Raw genomic sequence first — 13,063 nt, forward strand, 5'->3', positions numbered from 1 at the left:
TAGGCAAGTCAGTTAAGAACAAATTCTTATTTACAATGAAGGCCTACCGGGGAACAGTAGGTTAACTGCCTTGTTCAGGGGCAGAACGACCGATTTTTACCTCGTCAGCTCAGGGATTCGATCCAGCAAGTTTTCGGTTACTGGCCCAATGCTCTAACCACTAGCCTAATTTCATGCAATTCTGCTCATTATGCAATGGGGCAGAGAAAAATGAGTAGTGTTACAGCTAATTTCCTGCAATTCTATTAATTTTGCCATAGGTTGGAGAGAAATAATTGCAGTTTTTAATATGATATCTGAGTGAGAGTGAATAACAATATCAATGGGGCCCCCAGTCGGTAATTTGACCATGATTACTATAAGTTTAGATGGCTCGACTAACTTACCAATCATAACTCAAATTTGCTGACGGGCTAATTGAGTCACCGTCAGTGACTGACATTACAAGAGAAAAACTGATGATGCACAATTGCACCTTCTACTATTCTAACTCTCAACAGTAAGTTGAGACCCCAGCAACAATAAATCAAAATAACACATTTTGTAAATTGATCCGCGGGCCTACAAAAGGGGGGCCGTGCAGACCACCAGTTTCCCATCTATGATTTAGAGAACAAAGCATCCCAGGGGAAGAGACACACTGAGTGGCCAGTTGTGGCCATTCTGCAAGGTTCAACTGACTTATGACTGAAAAGTAAACCAGGACAAAAATTATTATTTTTATTAAAGCCTTCTCTCAGACAATTTACAAAAAATATAATATATTAATGTAAGAACATCATTTCCCTCTTTTAGCTGCATTTCATTTGAATCAAATCTTCATCAAAAATATACTGAATGGTAACTCATTTTTGTCTTTCCTCCAGAGAGAGATCTGTTCAGTCGTAGAGGTCCTTGAACCCCAGGCTCCTGTCACACACACACACACACACACACACACACACACACACACACACACACACACACACACACACACACACACACACACACACACACACACACACACACACACACACACACACACACACACACACACACACACACACACACACACACACACACAGTGAGGTGTAGAAATATATGTTTGCTGTATTCAATGTGAGGTGTTCAGGGAGAGGGCCCACCTCTCTGGGGATCTCTCTATGGCCAGGTGGTCTGCGGTGGACCACAGGTGCCTGCTGGGGCTCAGGGAGCGACGCAGGTGAGGGGAGGAGGGATGCAGGCCAGAGGACGATGACGACAGACCCTGACGACGCAGCTCCTGCACTGCCCTCTCCCTAAGAGAGAGAGAAAGAGAGAGAGAGTAAAGCACAAGCCAAGTCTTTACGACAAGCAATGAGAGACAGACAGACAGACAGACCTCTCAAACCGCTCAGTAGATAGCTGTCTTTTTGTCATGTCCAGGTCAGCCTCTAGCTGTGCCGAACGAGTACTCAATGTAGCCACCTCTCTACGCTGAGAGCTCCTGAGAGAGAGAGAGAGAGAGAGAGAGAGAGAGAGAGAGAGAGAGAGAGAGAGAGAGAGAGAGAGAGAGAGAGAGAGAGAGAGAGAGAGAGAGAGATAGATAGATAGATAGATAGATAGATAGATAGATAGATAGATAGATAGATAGATAGATAGATAGATAGATAGATAGATGTAGAGAAATGTAGAGAGGAAGAGAGAATTGAGGTGGATAGATGAAAAGAGAGAAAACGATGGGAGAGAAACAAAGAGGCAACCGAACAAATCAGAAACCCTTCCAACAGCGACCAAGTGTCTGCTCACGCCTTGCTGTCGGCCGCGGTGAGTTTGTCCCTGAGCAGCTGGATCTCGGTGTGTCTCTCCTGGGAGCTGAGCTGTCGGTGTAGCTCCTTCTCCCTGGTGGACACCAGCATGGATTCCAGGCTCTTCATGCTCAGACGCTCACTGGACAGCTGCTTCCTGAGCAGCTCCAGCTCACACTGCACCTACAAGCACACACACAGTGTACTGTTAACACACACACACACACAAACATGTTGACATACACTACCGATCAAAAGTTTTAGAACACCTACTCATTCCAGGGTTTTTCTTTATTTTTACTATGTTCTACATGGTAGAATAATAGTGAAGACATCAAAGCTATGAAATAACACATGGAATCATGTAGTAACCAAAACAGTGTTAAACAAATCCAAATATATTTTAGATTCTTCAAATAGCCACCCATTGCCTTGATGACAGCATTGCACACTCTTGGCATTCTCTCAACCAGCTTCACCTGGAATGCTTTTCCAACAGTCTTGAAGGAGTTCCCACATATGCAGAGCACTTGTTGGCTGCTTTTCCTTCACTCTGTGGTCCGACTTATTCCAAACCATCTCAATTTGGTTGAGGTCGGGGGATTGTGGAGGTCAGGTCATCTGATGCAGCACTCCATCACTCTCTTTCTTGGGCAAATAGGTCTTACACAGCCTGGAGGTGTGTTTGGTCATTGTCCTGTTGAAAAACAAATTATATTCTCACTAAGCCCAAACCAGGTGAGATGGCGTATTGCTGCAGAATGCTGTGGTAGCCGTGCTGGTTGTGTGCCTTGAATTCTAAATAAATCACAGACAGTGTCACCGGAAAAGCACTCCCACACCATAACACCTCCTCCTCCATAGATTATGGTGGGAAATACACATGCAGAGATCATCCATTCACCCACACTGTGTCTCACAAAGACACGGGGTTGGAACCAAAAATCTCCAATTTGGACTCATCGGACCAAAGGACAGATTTCCACTGGTCTAATGTCCATTGCTCGTGTTTCTGGGCCCAACCAAGTCTCTTCTTATTATTGGTGTCCTTTAGTAGGGGTTTCTTTGCAACAATTCGACTATGAAGGCCTGATTCACACAGTCTCCTCTGAACAGTTGATGTTGAGGACCAAAGGACAGATTTCCACTGGTCTAATGTCCATTGCTCGTGTTTCTGGGCCCAACCAAGTCTCTTCTTATTATTGGTGTCCTTTAGTAGGGGTTTCTTTGCAACAATTCGACTATGAAGGCCTGATTCACACAGTCTCCTCTGAACAGTTGATGTTGAGATGTGCCTGTTACTTCAACTCTGTGAAGCATTTACTTGGGCTGCAATTTCTGAGGCTTGTAACTCTAATGAACATGTCCTCTGCATCAGAGGTAACACTGGGTCTTCCTTTCCTGTGGTGGTCCTCATGAGAGCCAGTTTCATCATAGCGCTTGGTGGTTTTTGCGACTGCACTTGAGGAAACTTTCAAAGTTCTTGACATTTTCCGTATTGATTGACCTTCATGTTTTAAAGTAATGATGGACTGTCATTTCTCTTTGCTTATTTGAGCTGTTCTTGTCATAATATGGACTTTATCTTTTACCAAATAGGGCTATCTTCTGTATACCACCCCTACCTTGTCACAACACAACTGATTTGCTCAAATGCATTAAGGAGGAAATCAATTCCACAAATGAACTTTTAAGAAGGCACACCTGTTAATTGAAATTAATTCCAGGTGACTACCTCATGAAGCTGGTTGAGAGAATGCCAAGACTGTTCAAAGCTGTCAGCAAGGCAAAGGGTGACTATTTGAAGAATCTCAAATATAAAATATATTTAGATTTGTTTACCACTGTTTTGGTTACTACATTTATTTATTTATTTTATTTCACCTTTATTTAACCAGGTAGGCAAGTTGAGAACAAATTCTCATTTACAATTGCGACCTGGCCAAGATAAAGCAAAGCAGTTTGACACATACAACGACACAGAGTTACACATGGAGTAAAACAAACATACAGTCAATAATACAGTAGAAACAAGTCTATATACGATGTGAGCAAATACGGCAACTGCTCCGCCCTCAACCGTAAGGCTCTCCAGAGGGTAGTGAGGACTGCACAACGCATCACCGGGGGCAAACTACCTGCCCTCCAGGACACCTACACCACCCGTTGTTACAGGAAGGCCATAAAGATCATCAAGGACATCAACCACCCGAACCACTGCCTGTTCACCCCGCTATCATCCAGAAGGCGAGGTCAGTACAGGTGCATCAAAGCTGGGACCGAGAGACTGAAAAACAGCTTCTATCTCAAGGCCATCAGACTATTAAACAGCCACCACTAACATTGAGTGGCTGCTGCCAACACACTGTCATTGACACTGACCCAACTCCAGCCATTTTAATAATGGGAATTGATGGGAAATGATGTAAATATATCACTAGCCACTTTAAACAATGCTACCTTATATAATGTTACTTACCCTACATTATTCATCTCATATGCATATGTATATACTGTACTCTACATCATCGACTGCATCCTTATGTAACACATGTATCACTAGCCACTTTAACTATGCCACTTTGTTTACTTTGTCTACACACTCATCTCATATGTATATACTGTACTCGATACCATCTACTGTATGCTGCTCTGTACCATCACTCATTCATATATCCTTATGTACATGTTCCTTATCCCCTTACACTGTGTATAAGACAGTAGTTTTGGAATTGTTAGTTAGATTACTTGTTGGTTATCACTGCATTGTCGGAACTAGAAGCACAAGCATTTCGCTACACTCGCATTAACATCTGCTAACCATGTGTATGTGACAAATAAAATGTGATTTGATTTGATTTGAATGAGTTGGGATAAGGGAGGTAAAGGCAAAAAAAAGGCCATGGTGGCAAAGTAAATACAATATAGCAAGTAAAACACTGGAATGGTAGATTTGCAATGGAAGAATGTGCAAAGTAGAAATAAAAATAATGGGGTGCAAAGGAGCAAAATAAATAAATTAATTAAATACAGTAGGGAAAGAGGTAGTTGTTTGGGCTAAATTATAGGTGGGCTATGTACAGGTGCAGTAATCTGTGAGCTGCTCTGACAGTTGGTGCTTAAAGCTAGTGGGGAGATAAGTGTTTCCAGTTTCAGAGATTTTTGTAGTTCGTTCCAGTCATTGGCAGCAGAGAACTGGAAGGAGAGGCGGCCAAAGGAAGAATTGGTTTTGGGGGTGACCAGAGAGATATACCTGCTGGAGCGTGTGCTACAGGTGGGAGATGCTATGATGACCAGCGAGCTGAGATAAGGGGGGACTTTACCTAGCAGGGTCTTGTAGATGACATGGAGCCAGTGGGTTTGGCGACGAGTATGAAGCGAGGGCCAGCCAACGAGAGCGTACAGGCCGCAATGGTGGGTAGTATATGGGGCTTTGGTGACAAAACGGATTGCACTGTGATAGACTGCATCCAATTTGTTGAGTAGGGTATTGGAGGCTATTTTGTAAATGAAATCCCAAAGTCGAGGATTGGTAGGATGGTCAGTTTTACAAGGGTATGTTTGGCAGCATGAGTGAAGGATGCTTTGTTGTGAAATAGGAAGCCAATTCTAGATTTAACTTTGGATTGGAGATGTTTGATGTGAGTCTGGAAGGAGAGTTTACGGTCTAACCAGACACCTAAGTATTTGTAGTTGTCCACGTATTCTAAGTCAGAGCCGTCCAGAGTAGTGATGTTGGACAGGCCGGTAGGTGCAGGTAGCGATCGGTTGAAGAGCTTGCATTTGGTTTTACTTGTAATTGGAGGCCACGGAAGGAGAGTTGTATGGCATTGAAGCTTGCCTGGAGGGTTGTTAACACAGTGTCCAAAGAAGGGCCAGAAGTATACAGAATGGTGTCGTCTGCGTAGAGGTGGATCAGAGACTCACCGGCAGCAAGAGCGACCTCATTGATGTATACAGAGAAGAGAGTCGGTCCAAGAATTAAACCCTGAGGCACCCCCATAGAGACTGCCAGAGGTCCGGACAGCAGACCCTCCGATTTGACATACTGAACTCTATCAGAGAAGTAGTTGGTGAACCAGGCGAGGTAATCATTTGAGAACATGATTCCATATGTGTTATTTCACAGTTTGATGTCTGCACTATTATTCAACAATGTAGAAAATAGTGAAAATAAAGAAAACCCTTGAATGAGTAGGTGTTCAAAAAATTTGACCGGTACTGTATGCTCAAGCACGCACGCACGCACGCACGCACGCACGCACGCACGCACGCACGCACGCACGCACGCACGCACGCACGCACGCACGCACGCACACACACACACACACACACACACACACACACACACACACACACACACACACACACACACACACACACACACACACACACACACACACACACACACACAATCCCCTCCATGACTCACAGCGTCCTTGCTGGCATCCAGTTTGACACAGAGCTCCCTGGTCTTCTCCAGGTCAGTCTGAGTGGCGGTGTGTTCCCCCTGGGCCTGTCTCAACTGCTCCTCAGTGTACAGCAGACTCCTGTTGAGCTGAGACACCTGGCTGCTGCAGCTCCGCTCTGCAGACAACGCCTAGGATACACACAACTATAGGAGTCCAGGGTCATCTTCATTATGCACAACATGGTAAAATGTCGCAAAACCTTTTACAAAAGAAAAGTAAAATGTGCTTTTGTTATTGGACAACTTCTGGTAGTCCCACCCTGTTTCAGTCTGTTTGGTGTCTAATGAATATGACCCAGTGTGTAACCAGTGATAATCCCTAATAGAGACAGTGAGGTTAGACAGACCTCCTGCAGACTGGCCTCCAGAGCCTCCACCTTCTCCTTGAGTCTGCGTCTCTCCATGTCTGAGGACATCAGCTCCAGCCTCAGCTCGCTGATGCTCCCCTCCGCCTGCCGCGCCTGCCCCTCCCAGCTCTCGGCCTGGGCTGACGCACGCCGCCGAGCCTCCTGGTGCTCCCTGCACTCCCGCTCCTGGTGGACACACACACACACACATTTTGATTATTTGTTTAGCTCCACAATGAATCAGTGCAAGTGAAAAGGTCTTGGCTATCAATCCCTACCCAACTCCAGTCTGAAAACGTTGATTGCCGCTTATAGTAAGCACAAGGAGAAAAGGAAAAAAACACATTTTCAAAAAGGAATTGATCTGGGACTCAAAGGCTGCGTTGACACAGAACCCCAATTCGGATTATTTTTCCACTAATAGGTATTTTGACCACTCAGATCAGCTCTTTTGACAATGTTTGGGCTAAATATCAGAATTGGGCTGCCTGTGTAACCGCAGCCATAGCTACTCTGGATGAGTTATAATTAGTTCGACAAGACATAACTAACAGATCACAGATTGAAATATCATCCATTCAGTTACAGCAGAGGGTACCTTGGTGGACAGCAGGTTCTCGACGCGGGAGATGTCAGCCACATAGTCCTGTACCTTCCTCTGCAGCTCATTCACCTCCCGGGCAGAGTCCTCAGAATTCAGCTCCAGGGCCTGGACAGCAAAACAAACTAGACCTTACAAAGTGTTCGTGAGATTCTAAAGAGATAATGGCCATGAGGTTTGGTATATCATGAATAATATGGCATCCTAGTGTTTTCTACTACTGTTTGCCCAAAACAATCACCTGGGATGAAAACCTATTCTGGACCATGAGCCCATGGCATCTCGTCTGGTTTCCAGTCTTTTTAGCTAACATTCCAATCCTTGCCACTCCTGTCACTTGGCAAATGACACAGAGTACAAGGAGTGGAATGTAATGGCTGAACAGAGACAGATACCAGGCTGCATACCATCCTCCCTAAATAATTTGGTTGATAATTTCAAAGTTAAAAAATAATAATTGTGCTCTGGTTTGGTCAGAAAGTGCTGTATCTGACCTGGTTGTTGAGGCGGCTCATGTCCAGTTCCTCTTGGAGTTGAGCATTCTCCCTCAGGGTGGAATCCTTCACCTTGGCCAAAGCCCCCAGCTCCTCCTCCGCATCCCCCAGCCTCCTCCTCAAAGCCTCCAGCTCCGTCTCCCGCCCTGCCAGCTCCTCACGAACGCTCCTGGGAACAGAAAGGTCACAGCCAGGGGTCAGAGTTTCGAGGTTAACTTACACAGGTGGTGCAATCCGTATGCGTTTCTGAGTGAGCCTTAGTATGGTGACCTGGCATCTGATGCTGCTGTGTGAAGCTTTGTGGTACTGGACAACTCAGACTCACTCTGCTGATGTCTCCAGATCCTCAATGGACAACCTGAGATTCCTGATGGTTTTCTCCTGAAGAAAAACACATAGAAACCAAAGAGACCATCACTCAATCACTGATATTAGACCAATGTGTCACATCTCATGAGGTGATATCCAAGTGGACATGTCAACTTCCTAAACATAGTGGCTGGCAGGTAGGCTGGCAGGCAGGTAGGCTGGCAGGCAGGTAGGCTGGCAGGCAGGTAGGCTGGCAGGCAGGTAGGCTGGCAGGTACAATTGGCTGTGTGTGTAATTAGTGTTCAGTTGATTACTTTGTCATCCAGCTGGTTGTGGGCTGAGTTAAGGAGGTCAGTATTGTTCTCCAGATGCTCCTGTAGGGAGTCTCTCCTCTGGTCCAGGTCAGTGATGGTGGACTGTAGACTGCTCACCTCCTCTCTTAGACCAGACATCTGCCTCAGTAGAGAGTCTGACACAGCAGATAAGGCTCAGTTTGGTAAGGTTATCTGAAATAGCGTTATTACACACACACACACACACACACACACACACACACACACACACACACACACACACACACACACACACACACACACACACACACACACACACACACACACACACACACACACACACACACACACACACACACACACACACACACACACACACACACACACACACACACACACACACACACACACACACACACACACGCAGGCCTTGTCTCCTCACCGTTCTTCTCGTCCAGCAGTTTGTTCCTCTCCTGGGAGTTCTGTAGTTCTCCGATGCGGGAGGTCAGTCTGCGCTGGCTGTCACTCAGGGCGTTCTGTGTCTCACTGTTGGACAGTCTGAACACACACGTGCGCGCACACACTTAAAAGGATGCTATAAAAGGGATTAAATGGAAGCTATAGAAGCAACAGTTGGGGCCACAGTGTCTCCTGACCCCTCCTGTCTCAGTCTCCAGTATTTATGCTGCAGTAGTTTATGTGTCGGGGGGGTAGGGTCAGTTTGTTTTATCTGGAGTACTTCTCCTGTCTTATCCGGTGTCCTGTGTGAATTTAAGTATGCTCTCTCTAATTCTCTCTTTCTCTCTCGGAGGACCTGAGCCCTAGGACCATGCCTCAGGACTACCTGGCATGATGACTCCTTGCTGTCCCCAGTCCACCTGTCCGTACTGCTGCTCCAGTTTCAACTGTTCTGCCTGCGGCTATGGAACCCTGACCTGTTCACCAGACGTGCTGTTTTCAACTCTCTAGAGACAGCAGGAGTAGTAGAGATACTCTTAATGATCGGCTATGAAAAGCCAACTGACATTTACTCCTGAGGTGCTGACTTGCTGCACCCTCGACAACTACTGTGATTATTATTATCTGACCATGCTGGTCATTTATGAACATTTGAACATCTTGGCCATGTTCTGTTATAATCTCCACCCCGGCACAGCCAGAAGAGGACCTGCCACCCTTCATAGCCTGGTTCCTCTCCAGGTTTCTTCCTAGGTTTTGGCCTTTCTAGGGAGATTTCCCTAGCCACCGTGCTTCTACACCTGCATTGCTTGCTGTTTGGGGCTTTAGGCTGGGTTTCTGTACAGCACTTTGAGATATCAGCTGATGTAAGAAGGGCTATATAAATACATTTGATTTGATTTGAACAGTTCCCACACGTGTCCAGTATGTGGCTGATGCAGGAAGTGAATCCCCAACCACATGACTTCATACATCAGTGCTGGTTCCTTTGTTTACCTCAGCATGACACACTCGTTCCTGGTCCTGCTGTGTTCGTCCTCAGCAGCGGTCAGCTTCCTGCCCAGGGTGTGGACCTCCTCCTCCAGCCCCATCATGGACTCCCTCATCAGGGCAAGACGGCTCTTCTGGTCCCCCCGCTCATGCTCCAGCTACAGCAAGGAGAATCACCATGAAATGCAATTAGCAGAACAAACATTCCATTCCAAACTAAGGACATTTAAAGAGTGTGTCTGTTCTAGTCATTGTGTTTCTATGGAGGTTTTCTCCTCCTCACTCACAGTGAGAATGGCTGTCTGCAGGTCCTCCACCCTCTGCTCCAGATGAGCCCTCTCACTGATGGCTGTCTCCTGAGAGATCTGACAACACGCAACACACACATAGACACTTTCTCTCAGCAGGATACACACCCACACTTTCATTGGTAATAGACCGTAATCTAGCCTGGGCTAAAGCAAGGAAATCATGTTCTGATGCTGATTGGCTTATTTCTAGGCAGTTACGAAACAAGTGTTCTTATCTTCTCAGGAAGGCCAAGTCTGAATATTGTATGTCTGTTACCACTGATAACCTGAATGACCCTAGAACGTTTTGGAAGGTTATTAAGTCTATGTCTGGTAACAGTAATGTTAATGAATTACCGTCATGTGTTTTGAAAGACTGTTGCTATATATGACAAAACTGAAATGCTAAATAGTTTCAATGAGCACTTTGTATCACCTGGTAGGCTGTTTGTTTCAGTGTCCTCTGTCTCTGTACAACCCTGTGTGGATGAACCAGTGAGAGCTGGTCAAACATTTAGCTTTTTACCATTCTCAGTGCAGGTGGTACATAAAGCCCTGAACTCCTTAGATCAGAGAAAACCTGCAGGTCCTGATCTTTTGGATCCCTGCTTTTTAAATCTGGCAGCTGATTTCATAGCTGAACCACTTACATCTCTGTTCAATCTAACCCTGGAATATACTGAAATTCCAAAGATCTGGAAATCAGCATTTGTCCTACCACTTTTAAAAGGGAGAGATCCAACTATTTTAAATAATGATAGGCCAATCTCAAAGCGGTCACCCATGGTGAAAATACTTGAAACCCTTGTAAGTGAATAGCTAAAATAGTTTTGATTTACTAACTCTATTTTATCAATGTACCAATCGGGCTTCAGGAAGAAGCATAGCACAATTACAGGAGCCATGAAGGTTTTAAATGATATCACTGAAGCCATTGACAAAAAACAGCACTGTGTCTCACTTTTTATTGATCTCTCTAAGGCTTTTGATACTGTTGATCATGCTATACTAAGGCAGAGATTGTCGAGTCTTTCGGAGCATGCAGTTGCATGGTTTGCTAACTATCTGTCTGATAGAACTCAGTGCACTCAATTTGATGGGCTTATGTCAGTTAAATTGTCTGTCTTGAATGGTGTGCCCCAAGGCTCTGTACTTGGTCCTCTCTTATTCACTATTTACAGTGCCTTGCGAAAGTATTCGGCCCCCTTGAACTTTGCGACCTTTTGCCACATTTCAGGCTTCAAACATAAAGATATAAAACTGTATTTTTTGTGAAGAATCAACAACAAGTGGGACACAATCATGAAGTGGAATGACATTTATTGGATATTCAAACTTTTTTAACAAATCAAAAATGGAAAAATTGGGCGTGCAAAATTATTCAGCCCCTTTACTTTCAGTGCAGCAAACTCTCTCCAGAAGTTCAGTGAGGATCTCTGAATGATCCAATGTTGACTTCTTCACAAAAAAATACAGTTTTATATCTTTATGTTTGAAGCCTGAAATGTGGCAAAAGGTCAGTCGCTCTGGATAAGAGCGTCTGCTAAATGACTTAAATGTAATGTAAATGTCGCAAAGTTCAAGGTGGCGAATCGGCATGTCTGGCAGACATATCAATACGGATTTGAACTTCGGCAAGACGGAGCTGCTCTTCCTCCCAAGGCACTGTATATATATGATTTAGACAAAAATGTCCAAAATGCACAACTTCATGTTTATGCTGATGATACTGTTATTTACAGTTGTGCCTCGTCTCTTACAAAAGCTTTCCAGAAAAAGCAAACTGCTTTTTAATCTGTTCAACATACCTTGTGTCAATTGAAGCTTATCCTCAACACTGACAAAACTAAACTAATGGTGTTTTCTAATGCAAGAAATGGACCTCTGAACCTTTCACCTATTACTACCTATCAGGACAAGGAGATTGAGGTTGTAACCTCATATAAATACCTTGGAATTTTAATTGATGACGGCCTCTCTTTTAAATTGCATATTCAACAACTTACAAAAAAATTGAAGCTGAAATTGGGATTTTATTTTAGGAATAAGGCCTGTTTTTCTTTTGAAGCCAGAAGGAGGCTGGTATCAGCTACATTTATGCCTTTATTAGACTATGGGGATGTTTTATGTATGAATGCTTCCGCTCAGTGTTTGAGATCAATTGACACTCTTTACCATGGCACTTTGAGATTTATTTTAAACTGCAAAACCTTTACGCACCACTGCACTTTGTATACCAGGGTTGGCTGGCCTTCTCTAGTCACTGGTAGGCTCAGTCACTGGTATACTTTTATTTACAAACCCTTACGCACCACTGCACTTTGTATACCAGGGTTGGCTGGCCTTCTCTAGTCACTTGAAGGCTCAGTCACTGGTATACTTTTATTTACAAAGCCTTTACGCACCACTGCACTTTGTATACCAGGGTTGGCTGGCCTTCTCTAGTCACTTGTAGGCTCAGTCACTGGTATACTTTTATTTACAAAGCCTTTACGCACCACTGCACTTTGTAGACCAGGGTTGGCTGTCATTCTATAGTCACTCGTAGACTCAGTCACTGGTATACTTTTATTTACAAAGCCTTTACGCACCACTGCACTTTGTATACCAGGGTTGGCTGGCCTTCTCTAGTCACTTGTAGGCTCAGTCACTGGTATACTTTTATTTACAAAGCCTTTACGCACCACTGCACTTTGTATACCAGGGTTGGCTGGCCTTCTCTAGTCACTTGTAGGCTCAGTCACTGGTATACTTTTTATTTACAAAGCCTTTACGCACCACTGCACTTTGTATACCAGGGTTGGCTGGCCTTCTCTAGTCACTTGTAGGCTCAGTCACTGGTATACTTTTATTTACAAAGCCTTTACGCACCACTGCACTTTGTATACCAGGGTTGGCTGGCCTTCTCTAGTCACTTGAAGGCTCAGTCACTGGTATACTTTTATTTACAAAGCCTTTACGCACCACTGCACTTTGTATACCAGGGTTGGCTGGCCTTCTCTAGTCACTTGAAGGCTCAGTCACTGGTATACTTTTATTTACA

General features: G+C 44.6%; 1 protein-coding gene across 1 annotated transcript in view; it reads right to left on the minus strand.

Moving 5' to 3' along the window:
• Window positions 1-13,063, minus strand: part of LOC124008219 (testis-specific gene 10 protein-like) — a 48,082-nt gene that overhangs the window by 20,922 nt on the left and 14,097 nt on the right. The window contains exons 5-16 of the mRNA XM_046319341.1: window positions 10,018-10,095; window positions 9,737-9,888; window positions 8,724-8,839; window positions 8,303-8,457; window positions 8,005-8,060; window positions 7,680-7,848; window positions 7,183-7,293; window positions 6,585-6,770; window positions 6,199-6,366; window positions 1,768-1,949; window positions 1,361-1,465; window positions 1,125-1,277 (exon numbers count right to left, since the gene is read on the minus strand). Coding sequence (XP_046175297.1) covers window positions 1,125-1,277; window positions 1,361-1,465; window positions 1,768-1,949; window positions 6,199-6,366; window positions 6,585-6,770; window positions 7,183-7,293; window positions 7,680-7,848; window positions 8,005-8,060; window positions 8,303-8,457; window positions 8,724-8,839; window positions 9,737-9,888; window positions 10,018-10,095 — 1,631 coding nt within the window. The remainder of the gene's footprint in view (window positions 1-1,124; window positions 1,278-1,360; window positions 1,466-1,767; window positions 1,950-6,198; window positions 6,367-6,584; window positions 6,771-7,182; window positions 7,294-7,679; window positions 7,849-8,004; window positions 8,061-8,302; window positions 8,458-8,723; window positions 8,840-9,736; window positions 9,889-10,017; window positions 10,096-13,063) is intronic.

The sequence above is a fragment of the Oncorhynchus gorbuscha genome, linkage group LG21, assembly GCF_021184085.1.
Source record: "Oncorhynchus gorbuscha isolate QuinsamMale2020 ecotype Even-year linkage group LG21, OgorEven_v1.0, whole genome shotgun sequence".
Classification (NCBI taxonomy): Eukaryota; Metazoa; Chordata; class Actinopteri; order Salmoniformes; family Salmonidae; genus Oncorhynchus; species Oncorhynchus gorbuscha.